At 36.4% G+C, this 27,766-nt stretch overlaps 2 protein-coding genes across 3 annotated transcripts in view; one reads left to right on the forward strand and one right to left on the reverse strand.

Moving 5' to 3' along the window:
• LOC139958398 (CMP-N-acetylneuraminate-beta-galactosamide-alpha-2,3-sialyltransferase 1-like) overlaps positions 1-16,094 on the forward strand; it is a 57,937-nt gene extending 41,843 nt beyond the window's left edge. For both annotated transcript variants that reach the window (XM_071955455.1, XM_071955454.1), the window contains exons 5-8: positions 3,399-3,507; positions 6,604-6,710; positions 9,978-10,090; positions 10,891-16,094. In XM_071955455.1, the coding sequence (XP_071811556.1) occupies positions 3,399-3,507; positions 6,604-6,710; positions 9,978-10,090; positions 10,891-11,105 (544 nt within the window). In that variant the 3' untranslated portion in view covers positions 11,106-16,094. The remainder of the gene's footprint in view (positions 1-3,398; positions 3,508-6,603; positions 6,711-9,977; positions 10,091-10,890) is intronic.
• On the reverse strand, positions 11,540-27,746 carry LOC139958399 (cytoplasmic 60S subunit biogenesis factor ZNF622-like). Its single transcript, XM_071955456.1, has 8 exons — positions 27,588-27,746; positions 26,406-26,841; positions 24,906-25,080; positions 23,501-23,677; positions 22,893-23,055; positions 21,718-21,848; positions 20,941-21,081; positions 11,540-20,071 (listed from the first exon to the last, which is right to left on the reverse strand). Exons 2-8 carry the CDS (start codon positions 26,694-26,696, stop codon positions 19,944-19,946), a joined length of 1,206 nt encoding a protein of 401 aa, XP_071811557.1. The 5' UTR covers positions 26,697-26,841; positions 27,588-27,746; the 3' UTR covers positions 11,540-19,943.
• Positions 27,747-27,766: the final 20 nt, after the last annotated feature.

Consider the following 27,766-nt stretch of genomic DNA (forward strand, 5'->3'; position numbering starts at 1 on the left):
AAAATCACACTTCTTTAAAGGGTACATATTGGCTAACTCTGACATGTAAGCAGATTCTGAAATCGTTGACCTAGTAGCACCAGTGTCAATTTCCATTGAAATATTATCTGCTTTCCCTTTCCCTACCGACATACGAATCATGTAAGGTGACACACTGTAATTACTAGTGACATTGTATAGTCCAAAACCTTCAGACTGGTACCTTTCATCCTGAACACCATCAAGATACACGCTGTCCTCTGCCTCCTGATTGCCATCGGCCACGTGCTTGGTATTAGCATGTCCCGCTTTGAAATGATTTGGTCTTAACCCTCCTCTGTGCCTGGTGTTGGTATTTTCACTGGAACCATGTTGTCCTCCAGAGCGACATACCCGCTGTAAGTGACCTTTCCGTTTACAGTTATGGCACGTAACTTCCTTGTATGGACAATCAGCTCGCTTGTGTTCACCTCCACAGCCTTTACATTTGTAACGAAATGAGCCTCGACTGCTATGAGCTTTGCCTTTGAAGCGATGGGTTGGTTGTCCACTATACACGGCATTAGTTGCGTCTATATTAGTTGTATGCAGGTAATCTTTGGTAGCAATATAAGCCATTTCATCAGCTAAGCATTTATTTTTAGCCTTGTCAAAAGTTAGATCAGCCATGGATAGTAGATGCGTTTGAGTTTTGGACATTTTGGCATGTAATCCAGAAACCAAACGGTCACGTAGGGCTTCTTCCAAAAAGGTCCCGAAATTGCAATGGGCACTTACGTTTTTGAGTCTGACTATGAAGCATGATATAGATTCGTTCTCCCCTTGGGTAGCTGTCCAGAATCTATGTCTTTCTGCGATGACGATTGGACGTGGTGAATAGTGATCCTGTAGTAGTTGCTTTAAATCTCCGTAACTCTTAGTGTTCGGTAGATTAGGACTACATAAATCTTTCAATAATCTGTAGGCGATTACACCAACCACAGCAAGGAAAAAGTTAGCACGTTTTTCCTCTGCTACATCATTCGCTGCGATGAAAGCGTCACATCTATCTGCGTAATCTGCAAACAGTTCCAGCTTTTCGTCGAAAACTCCGACATGGCCGAAAACAGCCATTATTTCGTTGGCTTGTTTAGCGTATATTATTTAACAGCATCCCATCCTCGTCGCCAATTTTATATCTTGGAAAAGGTGTAAAGAAAACCGAAAGGTTCCAAGAGAGACATACTATAGAGAACCCGGAGACGGTCTTTCGTGGTCAACAGCCTGAGGGTGTCTGAGTAGTTTATTTTCATTACATTATTAGAATACAATACATTGGTATGCATGGCCTTTCATAAGGTATGCACGGCCGTTCATAATACTTAGGGTGGTGTGCACACGATCTACATATTGCACACGAACTTCTTTTATTTGCACATGTCACTAAACTCTTAATATATAACACTGAGGAACTCTGTTGTTCAAGTCGTCAGTCAGAATACAAGGCAAGTGTACACACACACATGCAAACACACGCACCATCTTGTACACACGTACACGCACGCACACACCATCGTGTACACACATATACGCAAACACACACACCATCACCAACCCACAGATTCTTTTTTTCTTCCACAAGGAAATTATATATTTCTTACAACATCAAAACCAAACAGATTTGATAGGTTTTTTCAAAAGGACTTGCATATTTCCTTCATACTTAATTAAGTTTGCCATACAGTAATTATGAAACACTGACTGGATTTCGTAATGTGTTCATGGATATCTATGGTTTCTCTTACAAAGATGAAACTGAAATATCACTGCGATTTATTAAATTTGCACAGTCGAAAGATAGGCATCCAATGTAATTGAACTACAGAATCAGACACCTTCATCAGATATCACCAAGGACATACCACAACACAGCTATTTTTTACACTTAGTGCACATAATGGTAATCTGGGAGCAAAAAACCTTAACATTCTCAGTTAACTGCAGACCCGCCGCATACAACAAAGCTTGTCTGAAGTATTGTCTCAAAGGTCTATTTAAAATTAACTATATGCTCACTCTGTGAAATCAATAAGTGATACATTTAAAATTGAAATCAAGCCGAAACTATGAAATATGAAATTATTGAATTTGTCGTCTAGAGAGTGTTGCCTTCATCTGTGAGCAGTGAACGAACTTTACGTGTGTGGTCGTAAACAATCACAGCTTCATTAAGCTTGGCGCTGTCTCCGCAAACAGGAGGCTAAAGAGATAACATTCAAATGATTCAGGGTCTTTTTCAAATTTGATGATATTCCCAGGACAGCACATAAAATCAGGGGACATTTCGGGAGACACTCTTAATCCGGGGACTTTACATAACATCCAGGAATTGTCCCCAGAAATCGGAGGACATCTGATAACATACATTAAAATCAGCATGAACAAATCTTGCTTGAACAGCACAGCTTGTACAGGCTTGAACAGATCAGCAGATGAACTGTAGCTAATGATCAACCCGGAAAGCTTGAACATTAACCGAAGGGACAGAGATAGAAAAGAAACAATTTGCATACGTTTAAGCAAGTAGCAGTATAAATAGAGAGGTTTTGTAGAGAAAATTTGACGAAAAACAAATTTGGCTACAACAGACTTGAAATGACAACATCACTAAAAACCGTCCAAAATAAGAGCCTATGCCCTGCACACCTCTAGCTTTGCTCGGTTAGCTGATCAGAAGCCATGCTGCTATGCAAAATAACATGATATGAGGAGAGAAGAATGAATTATTAAGCTGGTCACACAGATTTTATGAGGGAAAGAAATGGAAAAGAAGTTCAAGTTAATGTTCAACTTGATTTATCACTCCTAGAGAACCTTCGAAAACAGATAACATGCAGCAACTTGTACTTTCGCTTTGGGTCAGTCACGCTGTTTGTGCACAGTTACAGGAAACGATATTCTTTTCAGTATAAACTTACCCCATAGTCAATGCTATGCTGGAAACATGTATATTATATTTTATGATCTGGGTGTAGAGTGTGTGTGCCTGTTTGGGTATGTGTGATGCTTTGGCTTTTCGTGATTTCAGTAAATAATTGTAAAAGAAGAACATATATATATATATTTTTTTCATTCTGCACCCACGGCATGAATCATGTTTGCTTCAAGTTGACCTTTGGTTATAAATGTTTAACTTCAAATAAAGATATCATTTAACTGTACGCAAGGAGTTCAATGAGTATTTTACCTGGTTACGTAGATTATGAGTCCTCTTTTTATATCTCAAAAGTGACTAACCTTTGACCTACTGCATCATTTTAACCAGAAATTGACAGCTTCTTAGTGCAAAAATCTTTAATACCCCATGATCTCTTGATCTCCATGAATCTGGTTCTTTTCAGCGAGAATACATTCGCATCTCTCTCTCGTTTGTCCTCCAGGTTAAATCACGCTCACTCCTCTGAGCAATACAGTAAAGATGCCGGATCTAAGACGTCTTTCTATACGTTCTTCCCAGAGTCACAACACATCGAGGATGTTGTGGATAAAGTAAGTCAAAGAGCCTAAAGTAATCGGGTCTTGGCAAGACGGGATTGGATGAACTCACCATTGGATGAGATCACTGGATGAACTGCAAGGAGACATTATGGTCATTTTGAAGGTCGACTTTAAGATAGCCAAGTCTTCTCCTGTGTTGCAGTTTGCTCCTGTAGAATCTAGACAACTTCTGATGACCAGATCAGTGTCCTTGATATATGTTTAGTATTGTAGCAATATCAACAATAGCAATAGTATTCAGTGGCGGAGCGTCCATACAGTCAGGGGGGCGGACTCAAATGGACTGCTGGCACCCTTTTCAGCTTTTTACCACTTTTTACTTATTCGCAATTATTGACTTTTTTTATTGCGCTATCATCTACATATTGACATTTGTCACCCATTTTTTGGCGATGACACCTATTTATTCTTCATTTATCTGCAAATTAGAGAGGCCAGGAAAGGGTCATTTCCGGCGATCTAGGGTGTATCTTTACTCAAAAAAAAATTCTGTACGCTCCGCCCCAACCTGTGGTGGCGCTTCGCTTAGATAGTGTCGAAAGCGCCCCTACAGACCATTCTCGCCCCCTCTGACCAATACCCCTAGCTCCGCCACTGATAGTATTGTAGCAATATCCAACAATAGCAATAGTATTGTAGCAATATCCAACAATAGCAATGGTATTGTCGCAATGTCCAACAATAGCAATAGTATTGTAGCAATGTCCAACAATAGCAATAGTATTGTAGCAATGTCCAACAATAGCAACAGTATTGTAGCAATGTCCAACAATAGCAATAGTATTGTAGCAATGTCCAATTATAGTAATAGTATTGTAGCAATGTCCAACAATAGCAATAGTATTGTAGCAATGTCCAACAATAGCACTAGCAATAGTATAGTAGCAGTGTCCAACAATGTGGACATGTATGTCCATAGTTTGTCAAAATGTTGCGTCTAATTTGATCCTAAACTTTAAAAGGAGAGAAGAAAGGGTGGGGTGATTCGGAATCTGAATTGGTATGTTTTGGGATACAGTAGCATATATGATATGATAACACTGTGTAATATCTAGTGAGTTAGTGTCTTTATATGTGATGTCGATAAGTGGTTTGAATATATACATATATAAATATGAATACATACATGATATTGTTAAAGATATGATGTGGTTACACAATATGTAACATATCTTCTGAGATAACGAAGACAATGTTGTGATGTGACACAGTATATCCTATATCTTTATAGCACATAATGAGATATCATTGAGAGGTTATGTATATGAACTTGTAAGATAGTGTATAGGGTGCTGTGGTAGTATATTACTGTGTAGTGACACAGTATTTGGGATATCTTCCAAGATAATGTATACAATATCGTGACACAGTATGGAAGGATATCTTGTGACACGGTATATAAATGAGATATCATTGAGATATAATATATATGAACTTTTAAGATTAGTATATATCTTGTTAAATGGTGTTATGCAGGGAATTATTTTTTCTGCTATTGCAATGTAAAATCTTATGTACAATGGTCAACTTGCCATACAAAGTGCAAAGATGCATAGCAGGTGTTGTACACAGGAACTTTAGTATTGTATACAAGACAAAATTCAAAACTGCTATGCAAAAAAAAATTGAACACATAAAGTATGCCCTGCTATGGCAGTATGTATGACCTTGTGACCTTGTCTGTAAGATCATTGGAGATGAGTTTTATAATGTTGTGATACAGTGTGTGTATGTTAGTATCTTGTGAGGTAGTGTGAATGCATGATGTTGTGAGACAGGTACACATGCAGGACTATGGAGCTCTGTAAACAACCTTACCAGAAATGCAATCTGTAGGTACAGGCAGTGCACAATGTATATATCGTATTAACATTTGTCACTGTATCTCTTCATAGAATTACAAATTTACAGCTACTTCTACATGATGTAAACATCCTTACCAGAAATGCAGTCTGTAGGTACAGGCAGTGCACAACATATATATTGTATTAACATTCCTCACTGTATCTCTTCATGGAATATCAGTTACTTCTATACGATGTAAAAAACATCTTCACCAGAAATGCAATCTGTAGGTACAGACAGTGCACAATATATATATTGTATTAACATTCCTCACTGTATCTCTTCATGGAATATCAGTTACTTCTATATGATGTAAAAAACATCTTCACCAGAAATGCAATCTGTAGGTACAGACAGTGCACAATGTATATATCGTATTAACATTTGTCACTGTATCTCTTCAAAGAATTACAAATTTACAGCTACTTCTACATAATGTAAACATCCTTACCAGAAATGCAATCTGTAGGTACAGGCAGTGCACAATATATATATTGTATTAACATTCGTCACTGTATCTCTTCATAGAATATCAGTTACTTCTATACGATGTTAAAAACATCTTCACCAGAAATGCAATCTGTAGGTACAGGCAGTGCACAATATATATATTGTATTAACATTCCTCACTGTATCTCTTCATAGAATATCAGTTACTTCTATACGATGTAAAAAACATCTTCACCAGAAATGCAATCTGTAGGTACAGACAGTGCACAATGTATATATCGTATTAACATTTGTCACTGTATCTCTTCATAGAATTACAAATTTACAGCTACTTCTACATGATGTAAACATCCTTTCCAGAAATGCAATCTGTAGGTACAGGCAGTGCACAATATATATATTGTATTAACATTCGTCACTGTATCTCTTCATAGAATATCAGTTACTTCTATACGATGTAAAAAACATCTTCACCAGAAATGCAATCTGTAGGTACAGGCAGTGCACAATATATATATTGTATTAACATTCCTCACTCTATCTCTTCATAGAATATCAGTTACTTCTATACGATGTAAAAAACATCTTCACCAGAAATGCAATCTGTAGGTACAGACAGTGCACAATGTATATATCGTATTAACATTTGTCACTGTATCTCTTCATAGAATTACAAATTTACAGCTACTTCTACATGATGTAAACATCCTTACCAGAAATGCAATCTGTAGGTACAGGCAGTGCACAATATATATATTGTATTAACATTCATCACTGTATCTCTTCATGTAGAATGTCAGCTACTTCTACACGATGTTCAAACCTTACGATGTCGACTATGGGATCAACGTGGTGGAAGATAATAACCCACCCCTCTACATAAGCAAAGGCAAACAATAGTAAGTAGACACCCGGAATGTTATTCGTTGAAAGTAGCTTCTGTTGGCTTATTTGCTACCCCTATACCTTGTGATGAACATGAATGAACACAGGCTCAATCCAAACCTTGCCTCCACAAGAAGAATTAAATGGCATGTTATATTTTTTACTTGAATTTGGCTATGAGGGCTTGCCTGTTAAATGCCCATATCACCGGGGTTTTCAGTTAATCCCTGCGAGATGCAGTGACCAACCACAGTTTTACCGCAAAAAGGCCAAAGCACTGTTGCTGGGAGAGTTTGTACTTTGTCTTCCCGCTGGGTGGTGACGATTTCCAATCCCCCCATTTTCTATTTGATGTAAACTGTTCATCCTCGGTGAAGTTATCTGAACTTGTTTTAACGAAAGGTACTGTAATTGAACAATATTGTTTTATACCTTTTAAGGATTTAAAACAATAGTTCTATAGCAACAACACTGCCATTCTTATAATTTCACATCAAGAATTTTTTTATTCTTAGTAAAAACCAAATCAAGCAAGTCACCTTTAAGATTAATTGCTGCTTCACCAATTTATTCATATTTCCTACATATTGCCTACACATTTCCTACATATTTCCTACGTGTTGCCTACATATTTCCTACATATTGCCAACAAGGTCCTCGGTGCCTTTGGTCTTGTCCTTGTTGCTACCAGTGATGCTGTGCTTGGCTCTGATCAGAGAGTAATATCTGACCATAAAGCATCTCATGGACTGAGTTAAAGTAGAAAAATTAATAGTCATTACACTCCCTTCAGCGCTTTGATCTAGATGGAATAGCGCTATATAAATATTAATTGTTATGTTATGTTATGTTACTCTAACAGTACAGCTTATTTGACAAATAATTATTAAAATGTTATGATCACATTCACTAATAGTGTGATATGCATTGCCAACCTCTTCCTATAAATATCTTTTCTTATGTAATCAAAGGGAAGGTACTGAAAAAGGTTTGACATGCTGTAACTGAGGAGAGAATTCTAGAGGTCCCCTGTCTAAGTTAACTTCCTATATGGTAAATCATGAATTAATCCCATGGAATTAAAAGTAATTAAATGAATTATTCCACACATTGTTAACATCCTACAGAGGAAATTAACCTTGGCTGGCTAGCCTGTATCTATCCCTATTAATCAACCACACAGTAAAAAACAACAAAAAAACAACAGAAAAACTAAACAAGAACACTGTTTAATATGTAGACATAGATATTTGTATTGCAAGATATGCAGTGTAGTACACTTTACAATGTTCTGAATGACCAAGAATGAAGAGTAAAAGATTCACATGTGCCTAGAAATATGTGCCCTCTGTTATACTCTCTTGTGCTTGTCTCTGTGGTAGAGGATGTAGGCTGCCACTGCATTTGAAACTCTCAACTCCAGGACAATTTACATCCCTGTAAAGTTATATGTGACACAAATGAAGGAAAAATGGTCGGATTTATCTTACCTCTGGTTTAGTGTTGATGCCTATTAGGCTGAGTATTAGCTAGATAGGATATAACAGGCCAAAGAAAAATTTCATTTATTTCTAAAGCTAGAATTTGCATTAAATTCGCTTCAGTCAGGTGGTAGCATGCTTGACAGTGAAAGGAATCAATAAAAGTACCCGAATATATATAATGTCACTAAAAGTCCCTCCTGGGGAATGATAAAAACCAAACATTAATCTCAACGGTTTTGCAAATGAAGCAATGAAAAGCATTGTATTAAATTCGTGGGACACAAATTTATGTTTTACGTTGGAACTAAAGGTAGTTAAATAGCTCATAAGAAGCAGCCAAAAAGATTGTGAAGTATCTTGTGATATCTTAGATGGAAATGTTATCCATTGATATATTAATGTCCATGGGCAGGTCAGAGCAGTGACCCAACGTAGAAATACAGCCGAAAATCTCACGTTTGATTCACAGTTTTACTGAGATTTACTGAGAAAAAGAAAGAAAAATGGATTGCAATTGGGAAATAAGTCACACACCCGTCTAGAATGTTCCGCCAAGCGATTGTTTAATGAGCGAGTGATTTATTTACTTGGATTCGATCATCAACATTTCCCAGACAAGGTGGACTCTCATGTCAATATAATCACGTACAAAAAGTGAATCGGAAGGTTTCAAAAATTTGACTTTCTCATTTCAAATGAAAGTGTGACTATCCATTTCTTATGACCTACATTGTCACGGGATGTTGTTATCGAATAGAAAGAAAAAAAATCAGCTCTCTAAGTGAAACGACTATGAGACATGTATACCACTATGACCCAAATGCACAATTAGTAGATAAAATCTAAATTACCAACCAATAAACTGTGTTAATGGCTCTTTCATTCAACGAAAAAGATAATGCGGACTTGTGGATCGTTAAGCTGAATAAATGAAGCAGCTATGTAAGGTTTCAATACATAAGTGACCATGTCTGATTTGTTTTGGCTGTCAAAGGTATATCTCCTTACTCAGATGCATACTGTACAATACACGTTCCCAAATACGGTTAAATTACATAAATTCTAAAATTGTTAATTCAAAATTGTTTAAAAAAAACGACCTCAAACCCATTAAAAGTCTTTGAATTTTTAAAACTAAATAAAATAACTTTGTGATGGTAAATGATTTTGCTTTTCCCCAAAAAAAAATCGAAAAAAAAACCCCCATTCACATTTCTGTGTTAGATTGTTGTTGTTTTTGCTGTGTTTATTACTAACAACATTCCTTTATATCTTTAAAATGGCAGTAATTGCAGTAAACACAGTGGTATGTATGTATGTATGTATATGTGATCTTCCCGCAAGGAGGAACTCGCGAAAGAAGCCATGGAGGCTTGTATACTCGCAAGCTGACTGCAGCCAATCTCTCGGCACACATCCATTTAACGTCCATGTCGGGAAGTTGTTATTGAACAACACCCTTGCCAGACGACACACATTGCTGTCGGCGGGGATTCGAACCGGGGATCTCATGACTGGGAGACGCCGGCGTTAACCACTAGGCTATACACTCCGCACAAAGTCTGTTTTTTTATCATCATGTTTTGTGTTGTGTGCTTGTCCTTTTTTTCCCCCTTTTATTATCTTTTATTTTATGAATATACAAAGTCACAAAAGATGAATCCTGTCTAGTATAATAATGGCATAATAAACAGCTATAATAAACACTTAAACAAACGGAATGAGTAGATATGATGATATTTGTTCTGCTTTCATTTCTTTTTAAACTCACTCCAATTCTTTTCAATCTTTTCACAGTAAATTGAGAAAACCTGCTCTCAACAACCAGAGGACAAGGAGTATTCATCCAGATTTCTTCCGATACATATTTACACATTACCTTGACTCAAAATCACACAGACCTACCACCGGTGAGTTTTCTCCGAAAAATTTGCGAAAAGCTTTACTTTTTCCGGCGCATTTGCCACAATTTAACTGTGCTCAAGCTCTAAAGGAAAGATAAGGTGCTTGAAAACTGTGATGTTAATTTCTGTGGGTCAAACTTGCACGGGAATTAAGCAATCAAATGATGGGCATAATTTTTTCATATATTTGCAATAATACAACGATAAATTACGTTGAAGGTGTCAGACACAAAAGTCTCTCTTGGATTTAATTTGTTAATCAGAGGTAGTTGATGGAACTCTCCATGATTCCCAGATCATGTACTTTCATGTTCTCATGTCTTGCGGCTCAGAGAATTTTGGTTAAGGTCGGGGTGCTCGTTTGTATTGTACTTGTATACGTAGGTTTGGGACGAGACTGTCCGATCATCGAACCCTGTGGTACATTGCGACTGAAATCATCATTTTAACAGCATAGAGTATAGCGAAGTGTTGCTATCACTTCTGTATAGTGAGGATCTTATTGTTAACATATTGCTGTGATCACTCCCTCCTCTCCCCCCTCCTCCTCCCCCTCCCTCCTCCTTCCCCCCTCCAGTCTTGATTGTTACACAGTGGTAGTGTAAAATGCAATATAGTGGTTGGTATGGTAAATAATAAAAACAAAAAATTGGAAACCTTAGTCGCTGTCATTTCAGAGTCTTCTAGCTTAGCTGACGGCAAGTTGCTACTTAAAACAAGACATTCGAGAACCCGAAATGACTCCAAAAATCCATCTCTCAATTCTCGTTTCCTCACTTGCGATTCCGTTTACTTATTTCTAACAGGTGCCTTAGTCGTGTTTTTGGCTATCCACATGTGTGACGAAGTCAACATCTATGGCTTCGGCTATGACCCCAGATTCACGCTCCACTATTACGACAAGAAGTTTGTGGCCCACACAGACAAGTCCACTGCCCTGCATGATGTGGATAACGAGAGGGAGTTATGGAATAAACTCCACGAAGCAGGAGTCATCCGTCTCTTCAAACGAGATGCCTGAAGTCAATTATCATCTTCCCCACCGTGCCGTGATCTGTCTTGCCCAAGACGATGTGTTTTTTTTTTTCGTTTTTTTCTCTTTCCCTTTTTCAAATCATTCACTTGACGTTTGAAGTTTCTAAAAGTCTTGGGGATTTTTTTTTCAATTGTCTCAGGTTAATTTATGAGTCAAGTGATACCAGCAGAAAACTTTGTGTCTCTAATCAGAAAATGATTTAGAGAAAGATGGAGTTGTCGTAAGAATCACAATTATGTTTTTCGTTCTTTACATACTTCATTTCAAATTGAGACTTAATGTAACATTTGGGTTTGTTATTCATTTTTTTCTCCCCTTCAGTTTTTTGCCAAATTTATTTACAGGATGGGACAAAGTCTGTTTGTTTTTATCATTGAGTTTTGTGTTGTGTGTGCTGGACGTTTTTTTCTCCTTTCCCCCCCCCTTTTATCATGTTTTATTTTATAAATATACAAAGTCACAAAAGATGAATCCTGTCTAGTATAATAATGGCATAATAAACAGCTATAATAAACACTTAAACAAACGGAATGAGTAGAGGTGAAATTATTTGAAGAAAGCATTACGTGAAAGGAAGATTTGAGATTCAAGATTGTAAACCGAACGAGATCGTTCACATTTTACCAACGCCGACCACGTGCTGATTAGCAGATGATTTTACTCCTTTTTATATTAATCACAAAACGGAAGCTTTAACCAAGTTTTGGAAGTAATTTCTTTTAGTATATTGTCTGTGTGTACATGTACTTTTTGTCATTCTGTTGATCCTTTTGATCACTGAAATCAAGTCCCCAGGATTAGTAAAGCTGCAGATTGCATTAAGTCCTCTTTAAATTTATTGTGTTTTTTATTTACCTGTCTCCACATAATTATTGCACAATTTTTATTCAGCATAAGATTGAACTAATAAGTTCCTCAAGCACAGTTCTCCATCTCAAAGGTTGCATTTTGTCCTGTTTTTTTTGTCTTTTTTTTTGGTCTTCCACCTTCCTACTCTATCTATCGGCCAATTTAAACTTTGGGTTACCACCAAGTTTGACTCTCGTTTTGGTAACCCGGCCAGGTGTTGGATGTTTTGACAAGTCCAGTAATTAACATAAATATATTGATTGATCTCTTTGGTTTTGTTCTGCTATAACCTTTTTGGCTTCCCAAGTTAACTCAGCAAATCACCAAAGAGAATAATTGATGTTAGTAAACTAATGTCTGTTAAGGAGTGCCTTTTTTGCTTCTGCTTGTTAAGTTCATCAGACTCTTTGGTAGGTAAACTCAAAGTCGAGGAGGGAAAAACCCGAGACCCTAGAGAGGGAACTGGATGAACTGGACCATTCAGGACCAATTTAGGGCTGTAGTGGAGTTCACCTATCCCAAGTCCGAGTCCGAGTTCACTGGACTTGAGCACAAGCCAAGTCTGAGTCCAGAGTAAAGTGGACTTGAGTCCTCCAGCTTTGAAATGATGCCAATTTACAGTGGAGTATCTTAGCCCTGTTCCATTTAAAAGAGGAATGACGGGTAAACACACACACACACATGCACACACACAGTGATGACTGTATCAGACAGATACACATTCTCAATTTCCATGGCAGAAACTTTTGCCAAATAGGTTAAAAATTAGAATAAAATTCAGTCATTATATTAAACTAGACCTGATGCAAGTTTTTCTTAATTTTTAGTTTGACCATCAGAAATTCAGAAAGTTAATTGATTTTTAAATTTCTCAAGTTTTTGTGAGCAGAAAGTTGGGAGGGGTAAGATGAGTGATATCATTGTTGTTATAACTGCAACCTTATGAATATTGATGATACTTACAATTACATCTTATGAATAATGCATGAAAAATATGTCAGGTCGTTGAAAATTGAGAACCAACTCTGATTCCTGCTTTAATGATCTGCTTTTATTGGCTCCAATTATAGCACGCTCTAGCTAGGAAAGTTTTGTGATTACGTAATCGACCTGCCATGGTCGTAAATCGACCTCAGGCTCTACAATTAGACTGCATAGCTTCTTAACACCACTAGGCTCTTTGTGTAAACACTGTGTGGAAGTATGTTCATGTCTACAGTGTAGTTAATCATACAACATTCACACAAAGACCCTCATACAAGAAAAACTATGTGGCAGGCGTTGCAGACTAATTGGTAAAAAAAGGTCATTTACGACCAAGGCAGGTCGATTACGTAATCTCAAGAAACTTTTCCATGATAGCGCGCTATAGTTGGGGTCTATACAGCAGACCTTTAAGTCAAGTGTGTTGATTTAAATCTGAAGATTTTAGAAGTCATTGGATTGGTGAAGTGAAGCTCCAGGTCAATGTTAAAGATGAATCAAGACTGACAACGGGGGTGCATGGTTGTAAATAATGCACTGCTGTCATCTATTGGACAATCTGGGAATAACTTTGAAATATTAATTTTCCTGAACGACTATTGTACATATACCATTTATATTACAGAAAATTAAGTGATTTATTACAAAAGTATTTAGCATATCAATAGCTCTTCCTGTGCATTTTTCTCCCCAAATATTTATTCTGCCAAACTGATCTGAGAGCACTGTGTTCCTTTGCCACCTTCAATCTTGGTCATAAAATAGTTCAGTGTCTAGAATAATGTTTAAGATACCATTTACAGGAAGATATGTCTTCTGATGGAAACACTCTCTTTAATAATTTCTAGTTTCTTGACAATATACAGTTTAAACGTTTTCCTTATGTTTTTTCTTTGTCCTCTAAAACCCAATATTTTTGTTCAATTTTGCTTGCCAAAGTTTGTAATTCATTATCTTCACTAGGAATATTTATGTACATCAAAGTTTAATTTGTTTTAATTTCAAATTTTGTCTTGGCTTAATGTTTCTTGTTTTGCTTTTTCTAGCTTTTTCTTTAGATTCGTTGCTATGGTAATTTGTTTCTGTATACACACCTTGTACTACAAAAGCGTACTACTTGTCAGTTGGTCTACGTACTTTAAAATTCAATTTGATATATGGGGGTGGGAGTGGGGGGGGGGGCATAGCCTGACTTCCTATTAAAGCAGGGCTGTCGATAAGACAGAAGTACTGGACCTTTTTTTTCTTAAAAAAATAGAGTCTTTTCTTAAAAAGACAAATATTTGATGTGGGTGCACCCCCCCCCTGCCCCTGGCTATGCCACTGTGATCAAGTCTCTATTTATTAATCACAAAATAAAAACTAGTGAAAGTACTGTATAATTCTAGAACTCTTCTTAATCGTATTTAAAATTGATTCCTCCTCCCTTCTTCAAATTTCTTCTATTTTCTCTTCTCTGTATGTTGTTTTCTCTCTCTTTTCTTGTATTTTGGGGATTTGGAAAGTATTGTACTAACAAGGTTTTGTGGTAATTCAATTTTAGAGGTTTCATTGATGCTTTTATCCTCCCAAGTTATTCCTAGCCATTTGCAGTTTATTACAATATTCAATCAAATATATCAGTGTGTGTGGGTTGTTAAACTACAAAAAGGTAGTCTGTATAGGCCCCCCCCCCCCCTCACATTATAGCACACTTTAATTGCTAGAAGTTTTCAAAAAAGTACTTTCCTGGAGGTCTTTACTCTCCAAATTGTTCTCAGACAATTTTTAAGGAACACACAAGATGACTGAATGTCCCAATGAGGAAAATTTCCTCGAAGGTTGTAATTATAAACAGTTGAAGAATTTTGACCAAAGGTGACCATATTAAAATATCTAGCATATTTTGGGCCAATACAGGATACCTTTAAGAGTGGCAGTGAAATGCTTGTTGAAATGTGAGCATGGATGATCAATATTTGACTTTCTAGCATATTTGGGGGCAATACTGTTGACCTTTGGAGGTCGTTGGTTGTCAAGGGAACAGGGTAGACGACCCAGGAATGTAAAGCTTTAATAGAATTCTTATTTTAAGTCTTTGTTTTCATTTGTTGTAGTGATACTTTATTTCATCAGTACTACTAAACTTTTTTTTTTTTTCCCTTTAGCATAAAAAGTAGATTTGACATTATTAATATGTATATGCAGAAATTTATGTCAAAACTTGCAAAATGCTTTTGTTAAATTGGCAATGTAGTTAACCATTAGTTGAAGCAAAGAGTAAACCAGCTTCGTTTTTGTAATGTACTCCAGAGCAAAAGAGTTTTTGACAAGTAATGTTTCAAACTGCCCCAAAAAAACTGTAAGTTTTTCTTAAATGTTTCATTTTTGTTAATAAAGGATAAGGTTGAAGAAGGGGTTGGGGAATGGGTGGAATATTTTTTTGTCTCTGATGACTGTCGCTGGATCGATCAATCTATTTTTTTTTATAAAGGATGACAAAAATTGTTTCTTCCTGTTTCTTCTTTTAAGATCTTTAAGGAAAGGTTATTAATTGGGATCAGTTAAGAATTGAAACATTGAAAATGTGAAGAATGATATTGGTTGTGGAGGGTGAAATAGCATTTCTCTTTGTTGGGAGAGGGGGAAAGTGGGGGGGGGGAACAGGAGGAGGAAACAGAAGGAGGAAAAATGGAAAGTGAATGTCAATCTGGTAGAGCTTCCATTGATCACTTTGACAAAAAAAAGAAAACTATGAAATTGCAATATGTTGTACATAAAAAAATAGTTTTGTTCAAGTAATTTTCTTCTCTTGCTTTCTGTTTTGCTGTTTAATTTTGGCTACTTTGTACGTTAAGGTTGGTAACATTTCCCTCGAAATTTGTTTACTTTATTGATGAACAAACAAGGAAACAGTCTAGATTTTTGTATGTTTTGCTGTGGTTGTCAAGATTCATTACTAATGAGGCTCTTTGTCAAATATGCAGAGGGCTCTGTCATATCGGTCCTTACAGTGATTGGTGGATACAGGCCTGTGCCATGATGGGTGCTATCTATCCTGTTCACCGATCTCGGAAGATTTTGTATAGCGTTGTAACATGTCTCAAACGATGCGCTGGTTGTGAAAATATGTTTAAAAAGATCAAATCTTCAATAATTATGGAAGATTCACAGGTATGAGTCCATGATATTCCATTTCGGAGACTTGGATGCAGTTTTCACTGACGTTGAGAGCTTAAAGACTCATTTTAGCGGATGGGATTGAAGATACCTCAAAGATGCTTTCTGATTGGTTGATGACCAGAGGTGTGTTAAGCAACATTTTGTCGCTAAAATGTGCTAGTCAAGAGTGGTTAAAAACCGAGTGTCAGTTGGAATATGTCACATCGTGTGTGAATCAGGGAATGTGCAGGTAGTTTGCCCAGCAGTGTCTGTCAGAGATTTCCTGATAGGAATTCTCGGTAATTTCAGCTCGTCGAGTTTCAAGAAACTAGGAAGGACCGATATGATAGTGCACTGCGTTGATTTAGGGGGGTGGCCGGAGATCCCCATTGCTTAAATTTCTTAGAAAAATTACAATTTTATTACAATAATAATCTTAAAACTTTTCTTTTAAAATGTTTTTGTGATCAAGAGCAGTACTGTCAAGTGTTCAGCATTTGATTTTTGAAAACATTTTATGCATTTTCATTATCTGTGCCAAAGGCAACTTTAACAGGTAACTAAACATACATAAGCTTTGTGTATGAGAAAGGTTTGTAATCTAGCTCAAAGAAGGAAACAAAATGAAGCATAAATGAAAGGTGGAAGTTGATTCGGAGCAGTTATTGATACAAACTGTGTAGATTTTTACACTTTATTTTTATAAGTAAAAATTTGACTATAATCTCTTTGACGGATCAAAGAAGTGTTGGCCAGGGCAAATTCCTGTCGTCTGAAATAGAAGATATGTACGTCTCAGTTTGAAAAGGAAATAGTTTTGATTGGCTTGCAAATTTCGCTTTTGAATTCAATTACTCTTGCAAAGGTCACCAGTATTGTTTCCATTAGTCTATAGTAGGTGTCTTTGCCTGTTTATTTTGACATCAGGCACAAAGCCAGGACTTCTGCTAATGATTGAAGTGTATTTTCTTCATAACATCCTCATTCGAAGTACAAAATATTGTTCTGATTTTGTTATTCCTGTGCTGTAACTTTTTGGGCAACTCACACAGAGATGCCTCTCTGGTGGTTAAAACATTAATATTGATATTTAACTAACTTCTATCAGTGCAGGTTGTATTTGAGTACCGTTTAAGGTTTGAGATGTATTCCATTCATACACATAGAATATCTGTCAGTGAAAATGACTGGATTAACCAATCGAAACACGATCATTAAGTAGCAAAGCCAAACGGAATATAAGTGATACTTTTATGATTCCCATTTAAACCATTTACAATGTGCTGACTTTTTTTTTTTTTGCTGGTTCAAAAATTGTGTTTTTTTAAGGTTAACATTGAAATGTAAACATTTGAAATGTTTTGAAACATTAAAATATTTCAAAAATGTCAACATTTTGAATGTTAACAAGTAATCTAAAGATAAGTACTAAAAATAGAATTTACAGAAGTTTGGTCTAATATGAATGATTCAAATTTCCTCATGTGATATTTTCAGCAAAACCAGTCATTTAAGGTTGCGTGGTATGTTGTTAAGTACTAGGAAGTTTTTAAACCTGAGAGAATTTTTCTTTGGGCAAACTTTCCAACATCTGGTGAAAATTGTTGGATGTGACAGTACTGGAAAATGTAAAAGAGAAGTTAGCAAGCAACCAGAGCTTTATGAGAAAATGATTTTCTGAGTATTTTGTGTTTTGAAGAAATATTAAAATTAAGGAGATTTTGTCATTGCTTGTATTTTACTGGTAATATAAATTCCAATCAGTATTTTGTGATACTATGACGAACAAATGAGGAATTAAAAACATTTTTAAGTGCACTGTCTAGGTTGACTCCTGTAGAGAAAATATGCATTAAAACCATCATATATTCTCACACGGGTGGTGTTATATTCTTGAGGATGGGTGAGGGTAGATGGAATTTGTATGTCAAAGGTCCTGCTAACTTTCACTTTGTGGTTCTGTTTCAGCTACGACTAGGAATTAAAGGAAGAAGTGTCAGATCTATAACTTTTTATAACTATAAATTTTCCAATGTGCAAACTAATTTAATCTTCACTATTCCTAGTCTCAGCTAGCCAAGTTTATATAGTGTAATCAGTTAGGAGGGGCATACTAAGTTCAAGTATATATTCTGAAATGCTTCTTTGATTCGTTGCTCATTAAAATCACTCCACTTTGTTGTGTATTTAAGAAAAGCACAGTTTTTAGTTTGATGTTCATTTTACAAGTGTTATCAAGAAATTGTTTATATCTTATCAAAAAGAAGAAAAAAAAGTCTTTTTGAATCTCTGTACATTGTTTTTTAAGTAGATCTTTATTAAAAAGATCCTACTGACATAGAAAAAAAAAAGAATCTTACAAAATATGTTACACAGAGTTTCTTCTGAACTGTTTATTTATCATTCCAAAGTGAACTTTGATATCATTCACTCGTTTCTCTGATACAAAGTTTTGCTATATAAATTCTTTTATTATTCTTCAAATTTAATGAAGGCATTAAATAGATCAAAATCATCTATATAACTTCTCCTTGTATCTCTTTATGTATTTGTTCTAATTTAAAAGTTTGAATTAAGTTTTTTTTAATTCTGCTTATTTCCATGCCTTCACTGGCAATATCACTTCACTGGCAATATCCTTGACAAATATTGAAATGGAATTTTTATCACATAATTTTGACATTTGTGGTAAAATTTTGAAAATGTTGAATAAAGGAGGAGCTGTTGGATAGCAGTAACTACTCAAGATTATCCAAACCAAGCAAGCTGCAAAAAATCGGTTACAAGTTGTGATAAAACTGCTGATAACTTTTAAACATTTTGTCCGTTCCAAAGTTATAAAACCAACGGCTCTCAAATGGTTGGTTGCAATTGAATCTAACAAGAGTATCCACAAAAGTATCACTGAAACAAAATGAAACTTCAACGGTTGAAAAATGAAACTGCTCATTCAACATCACACTGAACTTCAATGAACATTTAGTGAACACATGTAAGCATCCAAAAGTGTTCCATACATAAATGTAACCAGTTTTTTCTCTTATTAAACATGTACACCCTCACTATACACATCAGATTCATGAAGAAAACTGCTCATGTTACATCATCAAACCACAATGCATATTTGCATTCTGGTTTAATACTTAAGGCAGCATTATTTTTTAAGTATCATAAAAAGCAATTAATATCAACACCAATAACCAATCTGATACTATATCTCAGTTTGAGCACTACCTATTGTTATCCACAAGGTCTTGGGTTGGACAAAATGGAAGGGTGGGGCAACATGGACAGAGGGGGGGGCAAAAGGGGATGGTAGGGAAATGGGAAGGATCAGGAGGTGTAAGGAGATGCATCAATATTACCTGTTAGCACAACATATTTCCTTGGTTATATGTTCATAAATATTGATGGTGCAGACCAGTTAATGTTTCTTTTGTTTGGTATCGATGTGTGCGTCGTGTCTGTGAGGGTGGGGATGGCACAGATTGTACATTGTGTGTCATTCTGTCACTCGTCACTCTGTCACCTACGGCTTTACAACTGTACAAGACTCGATTACACATCTTGAAGTTGACAAGGGTCATGCCTTGCAATGCAAGATGACGTTATATCTTATTAGAACAAATGAGAGCACCAGTCTTCACCAACTGACCAATCATTGTTACTGGTCGAATCATACTTCTCAAGCTCTGTCGTAAAGACAACATCCATTGTCACTCGAAAAATAAATAAAGAAAAAAAACTCATCTGTCACAGAAAATTTGGCCTTGATAAAGGTTCTGATTGAAGTAAAGAGGGGAAAACAAGGACATATAAAACACACTCTCTGGTAGTTTCCTTGTGGAGCTAAAATATCACTTGAGGTCTGAAATGCTTCTGCATTCCATTGGCCTTGGTTTGTACCTTGAGCTTGTGCTTGTCTTTGAACCTCTGGATGACCTTCATATCCTTGGCTTGTCTGGCATACACGCCACCTTTAAACATAACAAAAAAAGAGACAACATGGGTGATCAATATTTTGGCTCATAAATTACAAACGGTCAGAACGTATACTAGTTTCTATGACTGAGTTTGACAAATTTGGGATCTGAGATCAATTTGAAGTATTTCATAACATGACATATTTTATGCTAGAGTCAGACATTTTGACTTAGCTTGAAGAATCACTCTTAGAAGCAAACATTATGGTGGTAAGTATCAAACAGGAACATACTCTGTATTCCAACGACTGAAATATAAAAAAATTAGTGAAAACTTGTCGGAAATTCAGTCACGACGTTAACAGTTAGTTACCTATATAGTTCATTCTGTTGCACTGCTAAAACTTCCGTTGGTTTTCCTTTTACTAACTTTTTGCATAGATGCAACCTCTGGTCCACCCCCTATATGGTTGGTGGGCTACATTGTAATTTAGTACCCAATCCGTAGACCACAACACTTAAGGATGTACTTACTTCAATGGTAAAAATGCAAATGTTACATAATATGGGAAAGGTAATTTCAACAAGTTCTATATATGCATTGTATATTTGTAATGTTAAAATATCCTATTACAGCCAGGCCCTATATACAGTCCCCAACGTTTTCATGCTTTATCTTTCACTCATTCACTGACTTTGTTGCTTCGGTTGATTTCTGGTTGGATTAAAAGTTTGGTCCAATATTATACTGTTTCCATGGGTTGCACTAATGGGGTTCTGCAAGTTGCCCTTCCTGTGCCCGATGCTATGAAGCATATCCTGCCATCCACCACTACCATAACATTACAGTTAATTATTTGCGGTCACAGATTGGTAACTATATCCGCAATAATTGATGGTTAAATCATCTAAGACAACCTTACCTGAGGGTCCTGTCCATCCGATGGCTCTGTAGTAATGCCTCAATTTCTTGGTCAACGGTGAGTTTCTCAGAGCGACCTCTCTCTTTGGGGGTAAATTCTGGTTATAGTACCTCATCAGTTCACGGTGACCAATCCTGGCACCTAAAATAAATGTATAGGAAAATACACAGTTTGGTAAGGGTTACACACTATACTATAATGGACGTGAATATGTCAGATAAAACTAAAACCACTCCTGGTAGGAATGAGGCTATCGAATAGATGTATTACATACTGAAGATGACATGATAAAGAAATGCTGTAGGTCGAGCTTGTTTTGGGACATGACAGATGGACAATTTCTAAGTAATAATCTGAAGAAATCATACATATTGTGTTTACGAATTTTCTCTGTGGAAGACATCATTATGATGCAGAGTTAACAAGCCATTGGTATTGTCCCAATTATGGAAGAGTTGATATCATAGTTCACCATTCACCGTTTATGAAGCATTTTACAGTCACTGTTACTTACCCCCTCTCCCCCCCCCCAGAGACTCTTTGTTCCTTGTCAATGTCTAGGAATCATTTTTGAAGGAACACAACATCCACGTCAGTATTTTGGACGATAAGGGAGAACAAATGGCAGCAAGGTAAAATCAGCTGGCAATATGGATGTCCTTTGACGAACATGATTAAAGACATTGGAATAAACATATAAGACCATATACATAGATGGGGGTGGGAAGGGGGGGGTCTCCGCCTCCATTTCCAAGTAAATAACACACAGATACTTGCCAGATGGAAGGACGAGCTCATATCCATCTTGATTCAGAGAGACGATCTCAATTTCGTCCTCACTTTCTTCACCGTCATCGACGTCACCATCTTTGTCTTCTTCTGCATCTTCACGGTCGGGATAACTACTCCTGAAATTATCAAATTTTTCATTCAGAATCAATTGTTTTTTTTCATATTTGTCAGGCATTTAGTAGAAGTGCATTGATGAGATAAGAGGTATGTTTTTTGTCTTTAACAGTAAACAGACTCAGTCACTACTCTGTTCAATGTCCACCCAGCAAGGATGGTATCAAATTAATTCACCTACACAATTGATCACTTTTCAATAAATCAATGACTATGTAAACTGAGACATGTTACTTTGAATATTCAGTTCAACGCCCAGTTAAATATGTAAGTAACTGGATGGAACCCCCAGAGGAAAGAAAATGTTGTAACAGGTCGTGATTCAAGGGGGCAGTGACTTGAACATAGGGTTGTGAACTCTTTCCACATAAAAACAATAACGTGATTTTAGTCAAATACTCCTCGGCATGAGTTGGGAAAACTAATGGTAACGATACAAACGGATTGTAATATAACTGTGACTTGCTACGCAGCATTCCACAGCTATTGAAGGATTAAGGGTAATGAAAATGTGTCATAGGCTTTAACTTATGGTTCTTGTATATGTGTTTGTTTACTCTGCCAAGGCTTTACTGTAGTATTGTCTCAATATGATACTGACTCTCTGGATTTTAACAGTTACATATAATATTCAAATAATAAACCAACTTAACAGTAATATGCAACAAAACTGTGCCATCTACATAAAGCACCTGTCCCTTGCACACAAAATTCATCCACTGGATGGCCCCTTCAAATCTTCCCATCACAATAGTTATCGGAAATGACCGATCGTATCTCCCAACCACTTGCTGAGGGTTATCGCAGTGACGTGAAACTTGATCTCCATAACTCCCTTACATTTCAAGGTACATATTGACAACCTTAAACGTCTGTTACTCAAAACCTACACAACTCAAACCAAATAATGTCAGATTACTATGAAATGCTACCCTGACATGCAACTCATGCCAAAGGCTGAGAAACTCAAATAGTTAGGTGTTGTTATCATCATAAAGTAAATACATCATCCAAATCAAAAAGGATGAAATCAATTTAATTAATACCTGAAGTCGTAGAAATCTGAATATTCGTAGGTGGCGTCACCTTCACACTGAAGCTTACAATGACCTTTGTCTCTCATGTGTCTCTGCACAGCGTCCACTGTGAAGAAGGTGCGACCTTTCTCATTACACCAAAGGCACATCAAGCCACTGCCCACTTTTTCCCCTGCAAACGAAAGAGCAAAAAAATGTTGTAATTATTGGAAGAGTATGGAATTTTTAGCAGAAAAAAAAAAGAAAAAAGAGGGAAACACAACAAACCAGGGAATAATTCAGCTTTTAAAGTTTGTGTAGGAGCTTTGAAGACTCTCAACTTTGTCTGATATAAAGTGGTATCGTTCCTGTGTAAAGAAAAACTACTGCCTGTGTAAAAAAACTGCTACCTATGTACAAAAACCTATGTACAAAACTACAATTTGCCCATTTTTCAAAGCATTTTTCTGAAGCAGTACCACATAAAGTATTCGCTGACAACAACTCAAAAGTTGCATGAATCTTGTTCTGCTGATAAACATACAAATGCCAGTGAAATTTCAGTATATGTAAGAACACAGATTGAAGTTATTTTTTCAAGATTGACGAATTAAAAAAAAAAGAAATCTCCAACCTACCTAGATATTCAAACATGGACTGTGGGTCTATGAGGAACTCGATATTTGGAATGAAGAAGCTATGTTCCTTGGTCATGTGATCTACATTATCAGGGAGAGTTTCCGAAGTCTGAGGGCAGAAGAGACAGCTGGTGACAGGTAGAGCTTCTTCTTCAACGTCTTCCCACTCATCTTCATCTAAACATAAAACAGCAACGAAAAACAAAATAAAAAGAAGATGTTTTAAACAAAAACTGTTATAGTGTAAAAGGAACATTCTCTCCAAACTTAGGGGCTATAAAGTAACCTCAGAATTAAAATTGCAGCAAATTGAAGTGATATAAACCAATTGTATCTATAGTTGATGGTAGACTCATATAGGTACATTTATGTCATTTACAAATGAAACAGGAAAGTTATTATATATAGAGTATTTAATAAGTTTTCATAAATTGTACCAACAGATTACTTCTTCCTGAATGAGTCCTTCACTAGAACCTTTCATTTTTCCACTACAGCAACATGTATAGTGTTCCACATCAAATGCTATGAAGTCATCTGTTTTGCCTACAAATGGTGCATTTAATCTGGTAATCAAACATATTACATACAAAAATAGCAACCTATTGCCATAGTCTTACATGCAAAACAGACACGCGATAGATCTATGTATCTACTTTAAAGTGCTGTATTGCCTGCTGGTAAAAAGTGTGAAGTCTAGCTACAACAAGATATCAAACATGACAGGTCTCGGTCAAATGTTTATATTTCAATTTGAAATATAGCATGCTTACTCAAAGTATTACTTAACATACTGTATATGTTGTGATCCTAATGCAATATTCTGCCAACACATTGTGTGCTCTTGCATCTGTCCAGAACCCTATGCTATACAACCATCCTGCTAGTTTTCAATTCACAATTCTGTCAATCCACAGGTAGAACATAGAAAATTGGCTAGCCACTCAAAATTACTCTCAAACTGTCCAGAGCTTGAAAATCCCACTTAAATGGAGTGAAAACTTGCGCACAATGAAACGTCTGATGCCGGTAATCCGACCTAGTTTGAATGAGGTGTAACAGAAGTGTTAGACACCACCATCGATCCCAGAAAATACACCCACAGCTTGCTACCGTCGGTACTTAGACACTAGTGTACAGTCAATACATACAGGCTGCGGACAATACCCACAACACAGTGTACAAACCATACAGCGATGGACATCTCAGGTCCAGCTAAAGATAACAAGGTATCACGTTCCATTACTGTCTGCATTTTGTAGCGACAAGAAAAAAAACTTCACTTGCAAGCAACAGAAAGTTAACTTTTTCAGAGGGCGACACACGGTTTGGGGCGAGTCTTCAATGCCTTTAACTGTCAACCTCCTGGTATTAAATTTGCTAACCACACGCAGATTATTCCTACCTTCCTCTGCCTCTTGTGGTTTGCTTCTCCTTCCGGCACTGGGACTCTGAGCTGTGGCTCCTGCCTCTTTTGCCTTATTTTCATCTTCTTCTGTTTCATCCTCAAGGAGGCCCTTCTCCCTGTTCTTTGCATTCTCTCTGGCAACATCTGTCTCCAGTTTTTTCTTTGACTTCATCTATCCAGGGACAAAAAGGAATGTACTGTAGATGAAGTTTCAATGATATTATATGGCTTCAGTATGACTAGATCTAAATGACCTACTTTTTTTCGTACCCATGATTACCTGTGATAAGTGATGGTCGATTATATGATAGAATTCATGCTAAAGGCACTTTGTAACATCTATGCACTGAACACACTGCTTTACAATCAATATCCATCTTCAAACTTATATTTGTATTTGAGAAATTACTGTAGATAAACATTGATTGAACCTCATTTATTTTCTGTTATCAAATATCCAGGCAAAATGATTGGAATTTTTTTTAAAGAAAAGACTTAGTAATAATAATAGTCAGCATGGAAAGTAGTTTTTTTTAAATAAGCCCCCTTACTAACATGTAGCTTTTATTACATTTCATGTTGAAAAGTACTTCAAGAAACAGAATTGAATACATTTAAATTTCATAAATGTTTTCCTCGATATCAAGGAAATCTAATAAACAGCAAATCGCAGTGTTTTCATTTAAACTCTGACACTTAAGCTCTATCCCAGCCTGTCATGAAGAGGTATTCCAACAGTTGCATAATTCACCATCTAGTGACTATTTTCAGTTCACTGATTCACCTGTCACACTGACAAAGCAAACCGAAGTATATCAAATTATGGTGTTTATATTTTACCCACTAAATTATCTTTTGCTAGCTGGTTTTTACCTAAATCTGATAACGTCAGTCTTTAAGCTTTATGGTGCAAGAAAATATACCCAAACCTGCATCTTAGAATCTCTGTGAGTAAATAATGTATCTTAGGTAGCTTTTATCTCTCTAAGATTTTGCACGATGGTTTGGCATGAAAAGCAAAACCAGAATGCAAAAATGCATTTTGGTTTCGATGATGTAACATGGCAGTTTTCTTCATGAATCTGATGTAATTTGTAGTGAGGATGTACAAGTTTACAAGGGTTTCACGATTTGACCTATGATGACCCCAAATGACCTCCACCAAAAGCAATAGGCTTCTTTAACTCAATGTGGTACTTATACACATTAAATAAGAGGTCAGCCCAAGCTTCCAGTATTGAGGTATCATGATTACAAGGTTTTCACAATTTGACCCCTGGTGACCCAAAATGACCTTTGCCCTCCACCAAAAACAATATGGTTCTTTTACACAATGTGGTACTTCTACACACTAAATATGAGGTCTGCCCATGATTCCCTTGATGTTAGAATCTCTGTGAGTATATACTGTATCTAGGTTTTTATCTCTCTGAAAAAATGTTCATGATGGTTTGGCCTGAAAGCAAAAAAAGGAATCATGATCTATGGTTGTTTTACCTCTGCCTCTTTGTGTTTCTTAGACTGTAGATGATTACTGTATGAATTCCATGTGCTGAAGTGTTTGCTGCATAGTTTGCAAAATGTTGCAGTGTCCTTTTCTGCTTCAGCATTCTGGGCTTGTTGGGCAAGAACTCTCTGCTTAAAATCTTCTGCAGTCACAGCTGGCATTTCAACAACTTTCCTCTTTAAGTTGTATCGGTGCCAGTCCGACTTATAGTGGAACCTCTGAAGATCTGCATTGTTGAAGGCCACACGACAGGTGATGCAGGTAAACCCTGGATTTGACATGGTTGTTGTTATTGTATCACAAAACCTTTCTGCAGTGGTCAGATTTGCTGGTAAAGATTAGGTACCGTAGTAGCTTCCTGAAATAGTTCCTTTAAAACTGATGTACTAATGCTGTTGTTATGGTCTTATCTAGAAGGAAGATACCCTGTTGAAGGAAAAAACAATCAATGTAATACAGTTTATTATTAAGCATTAAGCTAAGAAAGTATGCTGTTAGTGTTAGGAAGATGTGTCATTCTCAAAAGCATTTATGAAGTAATAATATATCTTAGACAAGGCCTTTGCATGCAGTATAATAGTTTAGTTTAGTAGAAAAAAGGATCAGGAGGGACACTTAAGTCCCCATCAAGGACCCTATAAAGAGAGGGAAAAAAACTGAAGACACAAACACTCAGACCCGATTACAATGCTTAAAGTGCTTGTCCAAAGCATTCTTAAACCCATTGACACTACTTGCAAGTACAACTTTCTCAGGCAAACTATTCCACTCATTCACAACCCTATTAGAAAAAAAGTTATGCCGAATATTAATCCTACTATGCGATGATTTCAATGATTTCACCACGGCGACTATGACTCCAGTTACAAAGAAAAACATCCATAAATACTCCTTAAAATTCCGCGTTCGACGGTACCAATTGATTCTTTAGGAAAAGGAATAAGCCTTATTAGATTCCAGAACAAAAGTATCACAAGTAACCTTACAGTCACTATAGCTTAGGCTACTCTATGATATGCTTCTAAGCTAGTATTAACGTACAGTATTCATAGGCCTGACGTTAATCCTAAGCTAAAGAAACAAGTTTTATGATTAATGAAGAGTCTAAACCAGTGACCGCAGTCTAACATTCAGACAAAAGTTGTTGTTCGGAAATTTGAGAATAAACGTACACAATTCAACACACAAATTCCAAAGAACTTCTCAAAAACAGCTATCGAGACCGAAAACTGAGACCCGAAAGGTGGTCAAGTGATGGTTCACGGCTCTAAAATGCGTGTACACTAGCAATAGCACAGCACTAACTTAGCTACTATTACAATTGTATAATACATAGAAATTCTTTGGTATA

This window comes from Apostichopus japonicus, chromosome 18 (assembly GCF_037975245.1).
Source record: "Apostichopus japonicus isolate 1M-3 chromosome 18, ASM3797524v1, whole genome shotgun sequence".
Lineage (NCBI taxonomy): Eukaryota > Metazoa > Echinodermata > Holothuroidea > Aspidochirotida > Stichopodidae > Apostichopus > Apostichopus japonicus.

Coding starts and splice junctions, on each gene's coding strand:
- LOC139958399 (XM_071955456.1), bottom strand. CDS start 26,696: ATGTCAAATCCAGGGTTTACCTGCATCACCTGTCGTGTGGCCTTCAAC. Junction 23,678..24,905: donor ACCACAAGAGGCAGAGGAAG/GTAGGAATAATC, acceptor TTTTATGTTTAG/ATGAAGATGAGTGGGAAGAC. Junction 21,082..21,717: donor TGAGCTCGTCCTTCCATCTG/GCAAGTATCTGT, acceptor CATTTATTTTAG/GTGCCAGGATTGGTCACCGT.